Source organism: Cryptomeria japonica, chromosome 4 (assembly GCF_030272615.1).
Source record: "Cryptomeria japonica chromosome 4, Sugi_1.0, whole genome shotgun sequence".
Lineage (NCBI taxonomy): Eukaryota > Viridiplantae > Streptophyta > Pinopsida > Cupressales > Cupressaceae > Cryptomeria > Cryptomeria japonica.
Window position 1 is genome coordinate 377239645 of NC_081408.1, and position 20757 is coordinate 377260401.

Consider the following 20757-nt stretch of genomic DNA (forward strand, 5'->3'; position numbering starts at 1 on the left):
GACAAAATATAGCTAGATAACATATAATATTTTTACTGTAATGACTGATTACAAGATAATTTCAGAATTTATTAACGCATGAATATTTTTGTTGCCTAATATATTTTCCTTTGTTTCAATTGTTTATAATTCTGTTAACAAAAATGAACTTAAGGGTGCTATGAACTTTCATAAGGATATCTCATTCTAGAACCTTAAATTAATTTCTAATTTATGGATGCAGAATGTTTCGGGTTGGTTCTATTTATGGACGTAAGGATGATGGACAACGATTTGGATTTTTTTGCCATGCAGCTCTTGAATTCTTACTTCAAAGTGGATCTAATCCGGTAAGCAGTTGAAGTTAAGAGGTGTACCATTCCCATACATTGATTCTACTATAAAAATAATAGTAGCTTGGTTACAACATGGAATTGGGGTTTACTTATCCTGAGAGAAAAATAACATCAGGCTATTTAATCCTTGATCATTAAAAATCAAAGATCTTTTTGTAGTATATGCTTAAGAATTTCATCCTGTTGCGCATGGGCACTTAGAAATATTTGGAGATATTTTATAAGTATTTAATCTGTTTTTCATACTTTTTACCATATTTTCTTTCTTAAAAAATGAGCCACATTAGCTTGTATTCATCCTGCAAGTCCTGAAATTATTGAGTTTTTCAGGACAAGGCAAGCAAATTGATAATAGACAATGTTAAATTTAAAGTCTGTTTTGTAGAGGAATTCCTTTTCATTGGTGTCATGAACTCCATTTGCTAATAGCATTCTTACATGGATACATTTGTGTGTAGATGTTGTTTAACAACATATTGTTGTATGTTAAGATGTTCAATATTTGCACCTGTCTAATATTCATACATTATACAGTCAGGAACATATTTACCAAATATGATTAACATATATGTTTTTGTATACTCAGGCTCCAAGGGTTTGCAATCATCAGATTACAAATCTCTAATGTCATGTATATCTTCTCCTAGCCATACCTTCACAAGCTTTGAAGGCTATGTTTCTGTTTACCAAGAAAATTAGTTTGGCTTCACCACATGAGTTTTATAAGAATGCAATGTGAATGAATTTTGTTAAAATACTATTCAAATTGAAGGCATCTCTTGCAATGAAGGATTATAGACCCCTTATTTTGATATGTAAAATATACTGTAAGTAATTTTTGCTCCCAGTGCAAATATGTTCTAGATGTTGTAAGAACAATTCTAATAAGCTGTCTCTATCCCTTTTGGAATCTTATTGCATAGATAGAGTGAGTAATCAATTTCATATAGATTTCTGTGGAGGTTGACTAGTAAGTTCTGGCAAGAAGACACACTCAAAGGTGGTTTGATAAGTTCAGAGAAATTGTTCTATTCAATAGTCAACTAACTGATTGAGAAAATTCAGAAAGGTTGATAGTTATTTTCCAGAATAATAACATGTGTAGGCCTTATAACATTCTTTGATATCTTTCTTATTCAGATACTGCCCTTTGTTTTGTGGGGGCAACTAGGGGTATCACTGGCCCCTATCTCAGATGTTTTGTGGGGGCAACTAGGGGTAGCCTTCGAAGGATGGGTAATTACTAATTAGGCATTTCAATGTTTTTATAACTATATTAACATTGCACCCCATAAACGGGGAGTCCATGAGGTGGTAGACCACCTTATCAGAGTGACATTTGTTTCTTGGGCACTCACTTTTGAAATAATCCCTTTAGAATTACATCACAACACAATGCAGCGGTCCCACCCCTTTGAACACATATTTAAAAATTAATATCCATAATTAATGAATACATCAGAAAACAAGCCTATAAGATGTTTTATTAGTATTTTACCAACCAATTGCTTGTTGAAACAAAATTTTGTGGCCTAAAAACATGTCATCTGATTTGTTTTCATTCTGAAGTTGCTATTGGCATGTTTTCTATGGCCTAAACAAATAAACAAATACTCTGTTTTCTGTATTTCGTAAAATCACTGCGAATAATCTATATCCTTTACAAATATCCTTAAAATATCTCTGGCTTTCTTAGCCAAAGGATTTATAACATGCTATAATTTGTCTTTTCCTTAGAAATTAATCTGCTTCCACATTACACCTAATGGTCAAGACTGTAAACCCAATTAGAAAGTTTGATGTTTTCTGTCTAATTTGGGTTTCCCAAGAAAGCAATCTGGCATTATTGATGGGGACACTTATAGGAACTATAGGAGTTCAATGATTTAATTTTATACCTCATACTGTTTACATAGTAGAGGTTCCTTGCATCTACAAGGAAAGCTATATGAGAGCCAAGCCTCCCACAATAGCCTAACAATGTATAATGGAGACATAGTATGTGTCTCCAATTTATTTCTGGGTGGCTTGCATGCAATTCCATTTGGTGACCTTAGAAGAAATAACAATGGGGGCAAGAAATCTAAATTTTGCCCATACGATTCCTTGCTATAAGGAGGAAGATTCAATGCAATTCCTTCCTTTCAACTTACAAGTTGCAAGTATGGTCACAAGGCAATTTGACTTGGTTCGTAGGCATCCCTTACTATTGGAAGGTGGATTGCACACAATTCCTCAACTTCACCTTACAAGTTACAACTATGGGTGCCAAACAATTACCTTAGTGCCTAGGAGACTTACCATATGAGGGAGGAATATAGGTGTTTGTTAATGGACACAAATCTTGTCTTCCTAGCTAGACAAAACATTGTATAAATGAGTGAAGATAGAAGTAATGAAGTTAATATTTTTTTTAGCAATAAACATAATGAATCATAGGAGAAATGCATACAGCTATGTGCCCTTTCTACATGATTGAGTATAACCCCCGTCTTTTCCCTACATGTTATCGTACCATGTCTATAGTTTTGTCAAAATTTTCATATTACCCTATGCATAATTTACTTTGTGTTTTGATAGAAAAATATGAATGTAATGATTCAGATACATGTGGTCATACAATTTTGTCAAGCAAAGCTACACCGTCATTCTTAAATATTAATTATATAATGACAGATGAAGGACAAGAAAACAAACCATAGGAAAACATATTTAGGTCTTAGACCAATAATTTACATGAGTTCCTTAAAAAAAGAGGATAAGGAGGAAAAACGATACAGAAACCACTAAAAGTCTTAGTTGGTCTAAACCATCTCCCCAATTATTGTAGGTGACTATACTATACTGCCATCTAAATGCATTCTTTACTGCCAATGATAGAGGTGTTAAATTTAGGCAATCAGATGTTAATCTAACTAATTAAATTATAATCAGACTGAGAATAAGCAGTAATAGCAATAAAGCACACGACACAAGACACAAATACCCTGGGAAAACCTCCCTCTTGGAGGAAAAACCCAGCATCAAAGATTCAGATCAGATCCTTTATTTATAAGCAGATTACATGAACAATATATATCAGATTACTTATCTGATTGTAGTGCTAATCTAGGGCAGATTCAAACCAAGTATATGCAGCTGTAGTATATCTTTAGAGAGAGCAGAATATCGACATCACTTGGAGAAAGAGATCGCTGAAGTATAGAACACCACTTTGCCCAGCAAGCTGCCCAATGGATTCGCTCAATGATCAGATAGACTTGCAGCAGTATGAAGACTTAGATCGCTTTCTATCCTTCCAAGTTCGCTGACTAAATTCTCATAAGGCTAACAGCTTATGGTATGTTTTCTTGATGAAGATAAGTTGTGTTTGAAGTGTGAAATGAATCCTGTTTATATACAAGATTCATGTTCAAGTTTTCCCCAAGTCGGGTTTAACAAAATTGCCGCCATTTTACATATTTTAAGTTTGCCCTTTTTGGTGCCCAATTTGGGGCCTACATAAATTGCAAGTTATACCACGTTTCATTTTGGGCCCAGCCCTATTAGACATGTAATCGCTTAACCTTATTACAATATGATTAATATTTTAATTGCATCATTAAAATATAATCCGAACTTAGCTATCCATTTTCAACAAGAGGAAAACAAATTGTTTCATTTCATATCTTCGATATGTAGACGTAAATAGTATAACAATCTTCATGTTGAGAACATCTAATCTCAAAGCTTTAACAAAATTTCTAAAAGAGAACTTAGAAATTGCAGGAGGATAGAAGATAGATAGAAAGCCATCTAGAATTGAATTCACAAAAATTATAAAAACCTAGTTTGATTTGGAAGATCCTAAATTTAAAAAACTTGGCAAAAACCTGGGCAAAACTCAGTAAAATTCTAAAAGAATACTTAAATTGAAAACTCAGCAACAGTTGGCAAAAACTCAGCATTCATGAGTTTCTTCTACAGACCCATTGAGTATTCACCATGAGTTTGGTGCTACAAATTATGAGTTAAACTTGTGAAAACTCACAAGTAAAACTGGATTACTTGTCGAGTACTCTATGAGTTTGCAATCTATGATAAAATCCACTATAGTCGACTAAGCTGGTTTAGCTGAAAAGATAAATATAAGATATTTTATGGTAAGAAAATTATATTTTATAAGGTGGAAACCATGAAATGATTCATGGTGGAAAAATTATATATATATATATATATATATATTCTGAATAAAGGTCAGAAGTCAAGAAATTAGTGAAACTGTACAATGAAATACATATTCTTGAGTGGATAAATAGTTTAAGTTAATTTCATTATAATTACATTCAATGGTCAATTGTAATGTCCCCATTTTAGGGTTCTTTTGCTTTGTAGTTGGCATTGCCCTTTTGGGTGTATGTGAGCATTGGCAGAGGAGTTATTTGATGTTTTCACTGAGCTCAGATGCTCTAGAGGTCTCATATGCCACTTTTTGGGGTCATTTTTTACTTTTGGTGTATTCTCCAAGAATATTGGAGAGGGTGTCTATTTATAGTAACTCATCCGGTTCTCTTTGTGTATCATTATTCTTCATTGGGAGCACTCTAGTGCAGTCAGTTTCTGATTCCAATGCGTTTCGACAGTTTCTGCAAAATGGGTGCATTAATGGCTTTTTAAAATATTTTTAGAGTGCCTTAGTCTTAAAGCTTGTCAGAATCGCAATGGAAAGTTTTAAATCTTGGATGCATACATGGCTACAACACATGCTTGTAAGGAGACAATGTGATTATGGAGATTGTGTTCAGGTATTGGCTTTGAGTGTAGAAATGTCAAGTTTGGAAGTGATAGTTAAAGTGCCATTCTTTTGGCAAAGAACCTGATGTGCAAATGATTGTACAGAGAATATTGATGTTTAGAATCACTTTGTCTCTGAGATGGTTGAGGGTGGAAGAGTTGTGATATAGAAGGTAGACACCTCGGTTAATGTTGCAGATTCTTTCACTTAGCTAGTAAGCATGGAGAAATTCAGTTGGTGTGGAGAGGCCATAGGCTTTGCCTTTTCTAGCACTTGATTTATTTTCTAGTTTCCCTTTATGTCCTTTATTGTAATTGTTAGGGTCGAGAGTTTCATTCACTTTGCAATCTTAAGTCTTGACTAATTATATTTAATTGTGTACACTGTAAATAATGAATGGTATCTAAACATGTTGAAGTGGGAAGGAAACAACACCCATTTATGGGTGGGGACATTATTTATTTATTATGTATTCTCTAGGATACTTGGGATATTGTGTAAAAGACATTGAATAAAGAAGCTAGAGTAAAAATGTTAAAATTGGGAGTTACAATTCATCTTTCCAATTTGGTGTTTATGACACTAAACATTGAATGCCTTCATAGAGTCCATAAAATTGGGATCTTGGACAACTTGGTTATTATGAAAAAATATCTGACATTTATGATGCATAAGAGGGGTGTAAGATTTGTGAGAGGTGGAAGAGGAGTTACGTACTTTTCCAAGATGCTTGACCATACCTGTAGGGGTAAATGATTTTTGACATGGCTCACGGTTTTGAGTAATGGTTTTGCATACCACCTGATTGCATCTTGTTTCTGGCTTCTCTATATACTAGAGGCATGAGGTAGTGGATTGTAAGGTTGTAGGATGCCATTCCTGTTGCTGGTAAATTTTTTTCCCTTTCCAACTCAATGATATTTTGTCAAACAGTTTGCATTTATTCACAGATAAAAAGCATCTACTTGTTGGTCATGAGAACTCGGTTTGCTGATGGTTTTAGTGTTTGTTTTAGACTTGCAATAGTTTTCAGATTTGCAATACAATAATTGAACTCGTGAAAATGCATAAACATAGAAAGCAAACTCCACCAAGAAGAAATAACTTAATTCAATTCATAGAACAGATTTCAAAATGACAGAACTTCTGACCTTTATTTAATGACAACCAAGATTAATTCAAGTCCCTTACAATGTAACAGCGATACATACAGAAAACTGTCAAGGGCACTTAGGATATCCACACTCAAGTGAAATGTATCCTCCAACACTCAAATCTGAAGTAAGAATTCTACACTCAATATTGAATTGCCCAACTATCACAAGAAGATGGCATCCAATAGCAATTATGAATCATAACCAACAGAAATCACTTTGCTGTAATCCTCGCACCGAGAAGGACAATTTCAAGTATGCTTCAAACACCAATTAACTGGCAGAAAACCATGCCAGGGGAGGTATAAATCAAACACCCCCTTTCCAAACTCCAAGAACTCATGCCTAGGAATGGCCCAAACTTCCACACGAAGGCACAATATGAATCCATGCCAAGAAGTTATTCCAAATGCTACTGAGGTTGACACCAACAGATATTTCAGATGTAACTAGAGTTGACGCCAAGAAATTGTGCAATTGCTCACGCCAAGGATATTATTCAATGTAGTTGCCAAGGTCAAATTCATACGCTGACTCTTAGTTAAAGAGCGTAGACTCCATATTATCCAGCAAAGCAAACACCAATGCCAAGAGCTAGGTTCCAAGGTTGCTGCCCAGTATTCACCTCTTAAACTCATGCCAAAGAAAGTAATTATAATCCACGCCAAATAAAACATGTTAGAAATATTGTCATTGATGTCAAGAGCACTCAGATTGTCATTGATGTCAACGGAGTGAAAGACAAGGTTACCATGTGATATGACGATAAGCAAGACACATGCATCCTAGATTGTCAAGAAGATGAGCCAATAGAAGAAACCAAATACTTTCATTGTGAGAAATAAGCTGATGGTTCCATAAGCATTCTCTATGGAAATAGGAAGATAAATAATCAAATCTGGCATTGACAGTAAAACATATTTTGTGCAAAGGTAAATCAACAAATAATAGTCATATGTGAAAAAGCAGCAGCGAATAAGAGCATGGTTTAATGAACTTAAATATAGTCAACAGATGTATTGACACACCAATATAATATCAAGTCTACCATCTATGATACTCAGAGTGAAACAAAGCATCTTGCAGAGTTTTGGATGGTTGAACCTGAAAACCTGCAACTGTAGTTGCAGATTTGGAGGATGACATGAACTGTGCAGAAGATTATGTGAAATTTTTTGTCAGTGGTTGCTTGATAACTACCTTGATGATCTGGATTTCATGAAAAGAAGATCGACAAGAATGGAGTCTATCATTGTATAGTATGAGAATATCTCATCAGTATTTCATACTAACGGTAAATGAACGGAGCCAATATCATAGAAATTTGTAATGTCCCCTTCTCATTGATGCTCTTTCAATGGTCCATTAGCCTATTCCTGAGACCCGTAGGCTAGGTGGAATGAAGAATGAGGGTCTAGCATTGATGAAACAAGGACTTACTATTTTTAGTAAACTATTTTTAGTAAGTCAGGGAATGACCATTTTGGTGTTACTGACCTACTGAGTTCTCCATGATTTGCCCCTGGATGCGATGATCATGCTTTTCTGAGCATTAATTTTTGACTTACTATTTTTATTAAGTGACTGTGTGGCTCAATTCTATTTTTGGCAGTAGATAGGGTTCTGATTCTGCAGCAGTTCTGTGGTCGTCCGGGCTTAGTTTCATCCTGGTTGTGATAATAATCAGTAGGAGAGTCATTTGCGACACAATTAAATATTATTTCCTTATCCTAAGGTTAATATTTAATTAATCTGTTTATTGGCTACTGGTTTATTAAAGTTGGGATTAATGCCTATTTTATCCTAAGTTTTTGGCGAAATTCAGATGTACTATGGGATGTAGAAATATTTTAGAAGAATATTATTTCACATTGCATCTCCATTATTTGCCTAAGTGTTCAACGTGGGTCCTCCCCCTTCTTGGGCTGAGTTTTGACTTAGGAGAAAGTGGCGCTACACTTGGGTCCACATGTAGTGGAATGAAATTCAAATGCAAGGCGTGGAATTTGGAGGAATGGCATTTGAATTTGAAGAGTGAAGTTATAAATAAGAGGCTTGGGCTCCCATTTGCTTATCTTTGAAAATTGCATCGTTATGCTGCAGGTTTGGCTACTGAAAATCTGAGCTTCGAAGTTGGCTTCCTAGCTGAGTCTCGGTTTCGTACTTGCAATATAGTACCTAGCTCTGCCCTTGTGTTCCCATTGTAGATTGGCTAATGAGTTGCAGATTATGGAGTGATTGATGTTGGATTTGATTGTTTCTGGTTGCTTGTCGCGGGACTGCTGAAAGTGAAATTTGCTCATACCTCTCAACCAGGCGACTCCATTCATCTAGGTACCGGCTCATTCTTCCTTCCATGCTATGGCGATACAATGTGTGAGTTTCTAGCTATTTTGATTGAGCAATGATTTTATTAGACAAAATCGAACTTCCAGGGTATGGCGTTGGTTTTTGCAATTGCCTTGGGATGCGTGCTGAATGAATATTGGTTTGTTTGAGTGGTAATTTGGTTGAGATGATATTGTTAGAGTTATATTGGGAGATTGGGATTGATTTCATGTGATTTGGGTAAAAAATGAGTGAGTTATGAGTGTTTTGATGTTTCCATAGGCTACTGAAACTGTACTTTCAGCCTGCAGATCAGTGTAATAGAAAATTATAGTTTTGTTGTAGAAATCTGCAATTAATCTTCTCATCTCATCTCTATATTGTAAGGTTGTTTCAGTAGTACCGATCATCCCTTCTTTCTGCTTTCATTTGTAATCCCCACTACATAAGTGGAAGAGGCTGGCTTGCCGCCTTCGAAGTTTTGTAATTCAGTTTTTTGTAATCAGTCCTCCCACTGAATAAGTGGTCGAGTGATAAGTTCAATGCTATGGTCCTCCCGCTGAAATATGCGGTAGAGTGATTGTTTAATGTAATGTCCTCCCGTTGAAATACGCGGTAGAGTGATTGAACTTCAATTTCTTGTAATTTTCCCTTGGTCGGTTTACCGCCAAGAGTTTGGTTTCTATTCTGCTGGATAAGCAGAAGGGGCTGGCTTGCCGCCCATGCATTGTAATTTTCAGTTTGATTATTGTTGCTGACAATCCCCGGAACACCGTATGCTCTCACCCTCCTAGTCTGGGCTCTCGGTGAACAAAAGGTGGAAGGGTTCCCTTTCAGTTGTTTGGTTTATTCCTCTAACCTTAATGGGTTATTTGTTGTGGATGAATTGTTATTGGCCTAAAAAACAAAAAAAAGTTAGTGGGATATTATAGTGGTATCAGAGCTGGTTTTTCCTACCAGCTTGTGAGAATCAGTGGGTTCAGAGGTCTCCATGAGTGACAGAGATGTCAGATACTACAACAGAGAGCAGAAGAGACAACAATTTCAGATTCCCATAGTGCTCGAAGAGGACACATTTTCAGAAGTATTGAGAAACAGAGGGAAGGATCTAGATACCTCAGATTCAGTGGATTCAATGGCGGGTAAGACTACAGAAACAAATGAGGCACCCGACAAGAAGGCAGAGAGGCAATTCACTGCCATGATGGACATGATGTCTTTACTGCTAGCAAAGCTCAACCAGAACGTTGTTGGGGTCCCTAATCAGCCCAACAATGGACCGGAAGCCAACACTTCTAACAGTCATATAGGCAATGGAAATGGGAGTAACAACGGGAGTAACCATGGAGGTTCAGGCCCAAGGCCTTTACAACCTGTATTTCTGCCAAAAGAAGTACAACAAGCTGAAACAGAGATACCCACAGCTGATGAAATAAGAAACAGCTACATGGAGTATGCTTCCCTTCCTGGTGAGATCCGAGATATCCTAACTCTGGATCAGTTTATGAATCAGAAAATGGATGAAGTAGGAATATGACTACAAGTCTGCTGCCCCAAGAGACTTTCAGCAAGCTCTTGGAAGAGTGACCTTAGCACACTTTGATGGAAGCGCTAAGAGTACAGCTAGAGCATGGGTATAGAAGTTGGACAATTACTTGTCCTTGAAACCTATGCCGGAGGAGGAGGCCATCAAGTTTGCTACCTTGCTCTTGGATGAAGTGGCCCACGAATGGTGGTACCATGGGTTGGTCACCCTTGGTCATAACTTAATCACCACCTATGCTGATTTCACCAACAAGCTGATTGAGAGATTCGACACCAGGGATCCAGAGGTGAAATTTAGAGAACTGGCACAACTTAGGCAACAAGGTTCATTGGACACTTACGTGACTGAATTCCAAAACCTGTTAGTCATGGTGAGTAGCATCTCAGAGAAGCAGTTGGTTGTCCTTTTCATTGAAGGACTTGAAGAACCTTTGAGAGGATGGGTCAAAGCTTTTGATCCGCCCACCCTGGCAGAAGCTATTAAAAAATCTAGAAGTATGGAGTTGGCTGCCCCAAAGAGTAAAATTCAGTCCAAGCCTTTCCCTTTCAGAAAGGATAAGAAGAAGTTCACTAATCAGACCAAGAAGTTCCCTCCGCGTATGGATGATGGGCTCCATCAAGAGCTCCGGAGAAAGAATCTTTGTTGTTCTTGCAGAGAACCTTGGTTTCCTGGACATAAGTGCCATGGAAAGGGGAATTTGCATCAAATGGAGTGCTATTCAGAAGATGGATCAAATTCTGAAATTTCAGAACAGCAAACTGAAGTTGAGGACAGCGAGTATGAAGAGGCTCCTGAAGGGCCTGAATTTGGGTCAAAAGATAGAGTGGTTGCTCAACTCTCGAGCATTCAGAAAAATGAATCCTTCAGAATTCAAGTTGTGATTGGAGAGCATCATGTCATAGCTCTCATTGACACAGGTGCAACACACAACTTCATTGATGAAAGAATTGTTGCAAAAAAGGGACTAGTGGCAGAAGAAGTTGAGGGCTTCAAAGTCATGGTAGCAGATGGCTCCACTATATCCTGTAACCGAATGATTTCCAACATGTCTCTGAAGTTGGGAAATCATGAAATCAGAGATGATTTCTTTGTGGTGAGCATTGGAGGGACTGATGATGTAGTCCTCGGGATTCAATGGCTGAGATCTCTTGGCGAGATCACACTAAACCTACAAACCATGGAGCTGAAATTCATGTCAGAAGGGAAGAAGTTAGTGTTGAGAGGAATGTCGCATGGGGGACTCAAGGTGGTATCCTTGAAGAGAATGGAAAGGTTGATCCGCCATAATCAGGTGGAGTGCGCAGCATAGTGTTTGATAATGCCTTCCAATCCATTGGTAGATAAGGGAAGCTATTCCTCAGATATTTCAGCAATGATCAAAGATAGAAGCAAGATCATGGTCATGCCTTCAGAACCACAAAAAGAGCACAGAAATTATCCTGAAGACATTCGAGCTTTGATAACCAAGAGAAGCAAGGTGTTCGAAAATCCCCCTCCTCGTAGGCCCCCTGAAAGAGGTGCCAAACACATTATTGAGCTTGAAGAAGGAGCTAAGCTAGTCATGGCTAGTCATTTTTAGTAAGTCAGGGAATGACCATTCTGTTGTTACTGTCCTACTGAGTTCTCCATGATTTGCCCCTGGACGCGATGATCATGCTTTTCTGAGCATTAATTCTTGACTTACTATTTTTAGTAAGTGACTATTTGGCACAATTCTATTTTTGGCAGTAGATAGGGTTCTGATTTTGCAACAGTTCTGTGGTCGTCCGGGCTCAGTTTCATCCTGGTTGTGATAATAATCAGTACGGGAGTCATTTGCGACATAATTAAATATTATTTCCTTATCCTAAGGTTAATATTTAATTAATCTGTTTATTGGCTACTGGTTTATTAAATTTGGGATTAATGCCTATTTTATCCTAAGTTTTGGCGAAATTCAGATGTACTATGGGATGTAGAAATATTTTAGAAGAATATTATTTCACATTGCATCTCCATTATTTGCCTAAGTGTTCAACGTGGGTCCTCCCCCTTCTTGGGCGTGAGTTTTGACCTAGGAGAAAGTGGCGCTACACTTGGGTCCACATGTAGTGAAATGAAATTCAAATGCAAGGCGTGGAATTTGGAGGAATGGCATTTGAATTTGAAGAGTGAAGTTATAAATAAGAGGCTTGGGCTCCCATTTTCTTATCTTTGAAAATTGCATCGTTATGTTGCCAGTTTGGCTACTGAAAATCTGAGGTTCGAAGTTGGCTTCCTAGCTGAGTCTCGGTTTCGTACTTGCAATATAGTACCTAGCTGTGCCCTTGTGTTCCCATTGCAAATTGGAATGAGTTGCAGATTATGGAGTGATTGATGTTGGATTTGATTGTTTCTGGTTGCTGGTTGCGGGACTGCTGAAAGTGAAATTTGCTCATACCTCTCAATCAGGCGACTCCATTCATCTGGGTACCGGCTCATTCTTCCTTCCATGCCATGGCGATACAATGTGTGAGTTTCTAGCTATTTTGATTGAGCAATGATTTTATTAGACAAAATCGAACTTCCAGGGTATGGCGTTGGTTTTTGCAATTGCCTTGGGATGCGTGCTGAATGAATATTGGTTTGTTTGAGTGGTAATTTGGTTTGGATGATATTGTTAGAGTTATATTGGGAGATTGGGATTGATTTCATGTGATTTGGGTAAAAAATGAGTGAGTTATGAGTGTTTTGATGTTTCCATAGGCTGCTGAAATTGTACTTTCAGCCTGCAGATCAGTGTAACAGAAAATTACAGTTTTGTTGTAGAAATCTGCAATTAATCTTCTCATCTCATCTCTATATTGTAAGGTTGTTTCAGTAGTACTGATCATCCCTTCTTTCTGCTTTCATTTGTAATCCCAACTGCATAAGTGGAAGAGGTTGGCTTGCCGCCTTCTAAGTTTTGTAATTCAGTTTTTTGTAATCAGTCCTCCCACTGATCGAGTGATAAGTTCAATGCTATGGTCCTCCCGCTGAAATATGGGGTAGAGTGATTGTTTAATGTAATGTCCTCCCGTTGAAATACGCGGTAGAGTGATTGAACTTCAATTTCTTGTAATTTTCCCTTGGTCGGTTTACCGCCAAGAGTTTGGTTTCTATCCTGTTGGATAAGCAGAAGGGGCTGGCTTGCCGCCCATGCATGGTAATTTTCAGTTTGATTATTGTTGCTGACGATCCCCGGAACACCGTATGCTCTCACCCTCCCAGTTTGGGCTCTCGGTGAACAAAAGGTGGAAGGTTTCCCTTTCAGTTGTTTGGTTTATTCCTCTAACCTTAACGGGTCATTTGTTGTGGATGAATTGTTATTGGCCTAAAAAACAAAAAAAAATTATTGGGATATTACAAAATTGCGTTAACAAAAGCTTGGGACTGAAGAAGTCGAAGGGTAAATAAGTGTGCACCAAAATAGAACAAGAGAAAAGAGCAAAGTACAGTAAATTCTCAATATCCATCAATGAAGACGTTTATAACTGATCATGATTATACAAAGATGATTGCAGCCAGAATGTTGAAGACACTTATACAGAGATAATTACAGGCCAACTCTCCAAGGTAATACATAGGAGTTCTATGTCAGGTAATCAATTAAAAAATTGATGAGACAAAATTAGAATAAAAACAAAAATTGAATAAGACAAAATTAGATTAGAAACCAAATATTGAATAAGACAAAATTAGAATTAAAAAAATTGAATAAGACAAAAATGTCTTATACAAAAAGTGGCAATTGGTATTTGCCAAGAAAAGGTGGCGGTTTGTTTAGACTGTAAATTTACCATTGTTTTATTGATTATAAACAAAGCAGCAAATACCAAAGTTACCCCGAGTTTCCGAGACGGGGACGGCAGGGGACGGCGGGACGCGTTTCCGGGACGGCAAAGGGGACGGCTATATAAAATATAGAAAAAATTTAAAATATATAGGAAAATTTCAAAATTCTAAATGTTCATATGAAAACATGGATAAAGCATGCATACATACATTATATTCATATGAAAACAATAAAACATGGATATAGCATGTGTATGATACTATGAAAAGTTGAAAACATTTTAGAATGTAAATTTTGAACATACAAAATTGTTAATACTCAATAGACAATATGCAATTATGCATTCATAAATCAGAATTTCAATTCATTCACATTATCAATATGCATATCAATAGACTTGGAGGTTAAATTTTCCCTACTTCTATCGACGCAGTTTCTCCCCATATTTTTCAACGGGGGTTGGTGGGGTCAAGGGGCATCGCCCCTTGCGCGCTCCCTGTTGTGATACAGGGCGGGGTCGAGGGGTAGCACCCCGCGAGGCCAAAAAAACTTATTCTTTAATAAAGGCGTTCGGTGTTATTTTTCTGTTGACTCGCCGAGTTTGGCGATTTTCTAATCTCTGTGTCAAAATGCCCAAAGGCTACACTGCTGCCATATAGTTTCATTGTCAAAATTATGAATTGTTATCTTTTAATTTTTAAAATTTTTAATAACAATTTGAATTAATAAGGGGCCTATATTAGAAAATTTAAATAAAAAATTGAAAATACAACTTTTTAAATTTTTTTAATATTTTTTAAGGGCCTTAGATATGGGGGACGTCTGGCCGTCCCGGCCGTCCCAGCCGTTCCTGGGACGTACGGACGTGCCCCAGAGCTAGGGCAGGCGTCCCCTCGTTTCGGGGACGTCCCCTCAAAATACAAGGCAATTTGGGGACGGGGGGAAACGTCCTCTGGCCGTCCCCAAGTCCCCGAAACGTCCCCAGGGCGGGGACGAGGGTTTTCAGGCCGGGGATGCGTCCCCGGGTAACTCTGGCAAATACATGTTATTATGGCAGATTTTGAGAAAATGACAAAACAACAATTAAAGACACATAATCATATAAGACAAAAGTCTTATACAAAAGGCAGCGATAATGTTTTTTTCATAATGGGTAGTGATCATTTAAGAAAGACATAGATTAATATTAAAAGACAAAAATAAAGATAACAAAAGGGTGTGATTTTCTGAAGTGGTGCGATTTGTGAAAGAGATGTCTCTTGTTTGAATGGTTGTGACCATAGTTGGACTACTCGCGACTCGGCTCGACTCGCCAAGCCCCTGAGAAAAAAACTTGGTGAAAAACTCAGCAACGTAAAAACACGCTTAATTTTAATAAAAAATGCATTTTTTTTGCAAAATGTAATGAGAAGATGCATCCAATGAGTCAATAAATGATAACACAAAAGAAACAAGCTGATTCTAGATATATTTAAATGCAAAGTGTCTACAAAATCGCATCCTCATGAGGAATGCTGATGGCTGGAAGCAAAATAGTAAATAGTTTTTGTAAAACCAAAAGTAAATACATCATTACAAATTACAATTACAACTTCCTCTTCCCAGCTCTAGCTAAAACTATTTACTATTCCTCTTCCTCTTCCCAGTGGAGATCTTCCCAGTTCTGAGGGTGGGAAAAAGAGGGGTAGAGAGATAGGTCTAGATCTTGGTGGAGATCTACAAACGCGCAATATTTGAATATTTGAAATTTCATCATTCATACTGATAGTTTCAAACTTTCAACTCTAAAATGTATAATATGAAGATTTCTTCAGTGCTAATTATGTTGTTATATGGAGCCTAATCAGACTCGGAGGTTAAATTTTCCCTACTTCCATCAGCGCAGTTTCCCCCTATATTTTTCGATGGGAGTTTGGGGGCAGCGCCCCCAAGTTGGGGTCAAGGGGCATGAAGAGAATGAAACTGACCTGAAAAAACAAAAAATGCTAATTTTTTGACATGTTTGGGGGTCTTTTTTTAGTCTAGCTGAGTTTTTTAAAGAAACTTGCCGAGTTTTTGCAAAAAAATCGGTGATTACTCGGCGAGGTTTTTGCAAAAACTCGGCGAGTTTTTGCTGCGAGTTAAAGTCATAAAAACTCGCAAAGCTCAAAAACTCGGCGAGTTTTTGAAACTTGCCGAGTACTCTGCGAGTTTTTGTATGGTTGTGACTACTTGATGAAGAGAGATGTCTCCTTGGAATCGGTCCTCTTGGGAGATATAAATGTATTTGAAAACCAAATGGAAAGTGTGTGTTGTGTAAGTGTGAAGATACGATGGAGATACACACCAAGTTAAGAGTAGGCGTTGATTAAGATGTATTTCTGATATAGAGCAGACATAGGGCAGATAACTATGAAGAGTGCTTCAGATTTGTCTTGAAGAATATATGCAGTCCATGGATAAGGAATAAGTGCAGAATATGTGTAAAGATTTATGCAGATTTGATAAGGAATACATGGAGATCTAAAAGGAGAAGTGAGAGTGTTGATCGATAGAGAAGAATCATATACATACCAGCAAGTATATATATATGGAAAGTATATAAAAATTATTTAAAGGCAGATTTATGAAGTGAGCATGTGAAAAATTGAGAAGACTATCTTATGCAGATTTATTTTAAAAAATAACAAGAGGCAGATTAAAGAAGAAAAGTAAAAGCAAATTTGTGAGAAGATCATCATCCATTGAAGGAATACAATACAAGAAGGAAGGTATAAGAGTTGAAGAGATTGAATTGTCCATCATCCGTTGTAGAAGCAACATTCAAAGGTGGAGCCTTAATTTGGAAGTTGGTGCTTCCTAAAGGAGAGATTGGTGTCTCTCGCAAAGTTGGTGCCTCTAGTAGGTTGGTGCCTACAAATATTGTAAAAGAAGTATTATATAAAAAGCATTAATTTGTCGTTGTTTTTTCCATTAGGGTTACTACGTAAACATTGTGTTCCTTTGTGTTGTAACTTGCACGTGTGATTGATTAAGCTTTATAAAGTATTGCTATTGTATTTAATTACTTGTGAAAAGTGAAAGTTTGTTGATATACTGATTCAACCCCACCTCTCCATATATTCATATGGTATTCAAAATACTCCTTCTGCCTAGCAGAGTGTAATTCTTTCCGTCTATCTCTGCCTCCGCAACCTCCGTGACACCTCCTGGGTTCCCTTCGAGCAACCCCTCGGCCGGTCATCTCTCGACAAGTTGCCTTAGCCTACGCCTTCGTTCTATTTGCTGTTTGAGATTCAACGCTCTTTGTGCCACTTCCCATTCGTCACTTTGCATCTTTTTATTTTTGTCCTTATTTAGTATATTGGGCATAAATCACTTCCGTACATAGCAAGCACATGCCATGTACACAAAAAAAAAAGAACTTTTTTTATTTTCCCTTTCGGCCACAATTTATGTCAACATTGTGCCTAGATTATTATAGGGTTCAATTTCCCCTTGGCCTCGTGCCATCACGCTCCGCTTCCCAGCGACGACTGTTTTCTTCGTACTGTTGGAGGACTTGTTGGCGTCGCTTCTCACAGACAATCTCCTCCAGGCGAGTTCGTTGTGCCAGTGATGCCTGTGCAAGCAATCGGGGGAGGTGGTTCATCAACCGATTCACTGCGGGGCTAACTTCCAGTGCGGTCCACACGACACTTGTTGGGACTTCAGCCTTCGTGGCCTCTCTTCGGACGTAGGTCTCGATGGCCACTTGAAGCAGGATTGAGAATTCCCTCGTTGCAGTGTGTTGACGTGTCTGAAATCGCATTGCTGCATACTCCATACGGCCAACGCAGAATAGAATAGCCGACTGATTATCCTACTCTCTCTTGAGATAAGGAAGTCTCTAATGCTGTTTTCTAAGTTTGATCAAAGGAGACTACCTCAAGGTTTCTTTTGTCAGGTCTTGACTGCGGGATCTCTCAGTGGCTTTATGTGTTTATGCTGGAAACACAAGGGGGCTTACGTTTGATTAGTAATTTCATATGCGAATTCCCAGGGACCTCTTTTGGTTTTCTTTCAGGTGATGTTGATTTATTTGAAGCTGATTTAGCAAGACTAGATTTCTAAAAAAAGGGATAAAATTGGGAGGAAAGAAAGGAAGGGTAGAGAGAGAGAACAGTAAATATTAACTAGGACAACAGATTTACCCAAGCAGACAGACACCTCCAGGAAACCAGGTTAAGCATCATCAGTCATTCAGACACAATGTTTGCATAAACTTAGTGCAATCTTCAAAGGAGAAACCAGATTTTCATATTACCAAATACAATATTAGAACTTCTATATTCATGATATGTGTACTTTTGATAATCGAACTGAATCATAAAATAGCCCAGATTAACCATGCAGAAAGGAAAAAAGCAATCAGCTATCCTCTAATGGTATGGACTGTGGAGATTCTATCAGATGCTTGGTAAGAACTGCTGTGTAAAATGAACAGACATAATTAAAAGCTTTCTAATTTAAATGAAGGAGACCATGCACTCACAAGGAAATTTGAAGGTAATTTCAATCCATTGTATTAATTCCTACAAAATTTCTTCAGAGCTTTCGCAACAATTCAAGAACTTCCTCCTAAATGAGGGAAAACCAGTCCCCTTAAATAGGTTTCCAAAAATGGATGAATGGCCAAGATCTAATCTAAACAAGTGGCCCAGATTCATCCTTACAAAAAGAGGGACCCACACTCATAAATAGGGAGATAAATATCTACAACTACCCCAAAAGGAGCAATAACTACCAAAGGATAATTACAACTTTGAAATAATCCAAAAAGGGGAGGTGCACAAAAAACTTTACAATATGTTGACCAAAAGTCAACTGTCACCCTTTTGGGACAAAAGTGCACTTTTTAAGACTTGGAGGGAAAAAAGCATTTTTGAGAAACTACTTTCTCTATCCTGGTTTCACATTCCTTTTGCAGAAATTGGTCTTCGCCATGCAGGTATTCTTGCCATAAATCACGACCTGCTGCTCGTTCCTCGCGGACATATTCCTGAAACTTGATGCATAATTGGAAGAGGGGATTAAAAGGTGGCATGGGAGGGTGGCGAATTTTGTATTGCATGCCTTCGAGATACTGGTCCACGTGCCTTAAACCGTCCTTCCAGCTGGAGCGATTACGCTCGAAGCATAATATGTCTGAATGGAACTGACCAGCAAAACTCAAGTCTTCGATGGAATAAGAAGCCTTATCTGCTCCCAATCTTCCCTCCCAATCCGGCCGGATTACACTGTCGGACAGGTCATTTACCCACCCCGAAACCATTGATCGGAGGATGGTCTTGCCTAGTTCTTGCATGTTCCCCAGAATCGCCTCACACGCGTCATTTTCTTTGTCAATAATTTCCTGGGCGTCGTTCTTCATGGTGACGGTCCAATACCATTCCTTGAGAACACTGATGCTATGGGGATTCAAGATGTCAGGCAGTGTGGGAATTTGTGTATGTGTCCAGAAAAGAGCTCTTAGGAGGGGAAGGGTAGAGGCCGCTACTTCATGCATGTGAAGGGATTCTCTCTTTACTTCCAACAACCTGACGAGAGTGAGCTCTCGATGGAGAGCCATTTCCTTTACTTCTTTGAGGATCTATTCTCCTTTTTTCTTGATGTCTTGCACCCATTCCTTAACGGCCTTTGCGGTATCCCGGATTCCTTCAAATTCAGTTGTGGTCCTTTGCGCCAATGCCATTGGGGGAATATGGGATTCAGAGGGGTTGTGTAGTGGCCGTAGGAGCTTATCGATGTATCCCTCGGCTTGTTCAGCACGAGCCCGATACATGTCCTTTTCAGCCGTGATTTCCTCGAGCTGTCTGAGTATGTTTTGCACCGAGTCCTTAAATTCCTCCTTTTCTTGCTCTTTTGTAGCTCGTCCGATGGGGACAGTCGTAATGCTATAATCTGCCAGGGTTATTTGATCTGCTAGCTTGTTTACGGGCGGGGTAGCAATATGAAGAGTGCGGTTCCTTTGCCCATCCTTGGTTATCTTAGAGTATGTTCTCGGTTTCTTCTTCCCTTTTGCTTTTGTTTGATCCATTCGTGAGAAGATGTCTTCAAGGTCGATGGGCGCCTTGGTGGCGGCCCTGCGCTGAGCTCTGGCGATCAGCCACTCTTGAGGCACCGTCTGGGTTGAGGATAGGGTTAAGTTAGCACCTTGTGCTCCCATACTTCCAACTGGCTGATCACAAATTAACAGCTGTCCCGCCATCGGAGGGGTGGAAGAAGGAGGAAGCTCTTTGTTTGCATCTGAGTTCTCCCCTATCTCACTGAATAATTGTCTGACATCTTCCTGTGATGGTGGCTCCTTGGTTCCCTCGAGCTCATGGATCTCGTCTGTTCTTTGTTCCCCTTCGACCGTTGAGTCGTCCTTGGCTGCATGGAGGAGTAGTAATTCATGGCGGCTCTGCTGGGTAGGTTCATGCACTTCGATCCCCTGGGTGGATGGGATTTCTCCTTCCTCTATCTGGTCACCCGGCTTAGTCGGATTGGGGCCCTTTTGCTCGGTGTCCGGCATATCTGGAGCAGGAGGATCATTGGCTTGGAATGCCTCTTATGTCGCTCTGGGAAGGCGGAGCAGGTATGCAATCCAAATCTATGGCATCATCGGGCGAACTGGGGTCTGAAGATGAAGTGGTCTCTGGCCTTCTTATGGGAATCTTCTCCCTCCTTGTTCTCTTGGACGTCCGAGTCCCTCTGCAAGCCTTAGTTTTCTTCCTTTTCTCTGGTTTTTCAGCTGATGTCCTTTCATCTTCGGAAGACTGAGAGTCGAAATTGCCCATCAGATGGTAAGTAAACTGGACCCCTTC

The 20757-nt window shown here is 38.6% G+C and overlaps 1 protein-coding gene across 2 annotated transcripts in view; it reads left to right on the forward strand.

Annotated features, from left to right (window-relative positions):
* The window catches only part of LOC131047484 (starch synthase 3, chloroplastic/amyloplastic), a 302898-nt gene that overhangs the window by 120283 nt on the left and 161858 nt on the right, over positions 1-20757 (forward strand). For both annotated transcript variants that reach the window (XM_057981392.2, XM_057981391.2), the window contains one exon: positions 224-329. In XM_057981392.2, coding sequence (XP_057837375.2) covers positions 224-329 — 106 coding nt within the window. The remainder of the gene's footprint in view (positions 1-223; positions 330-20757) is intronic.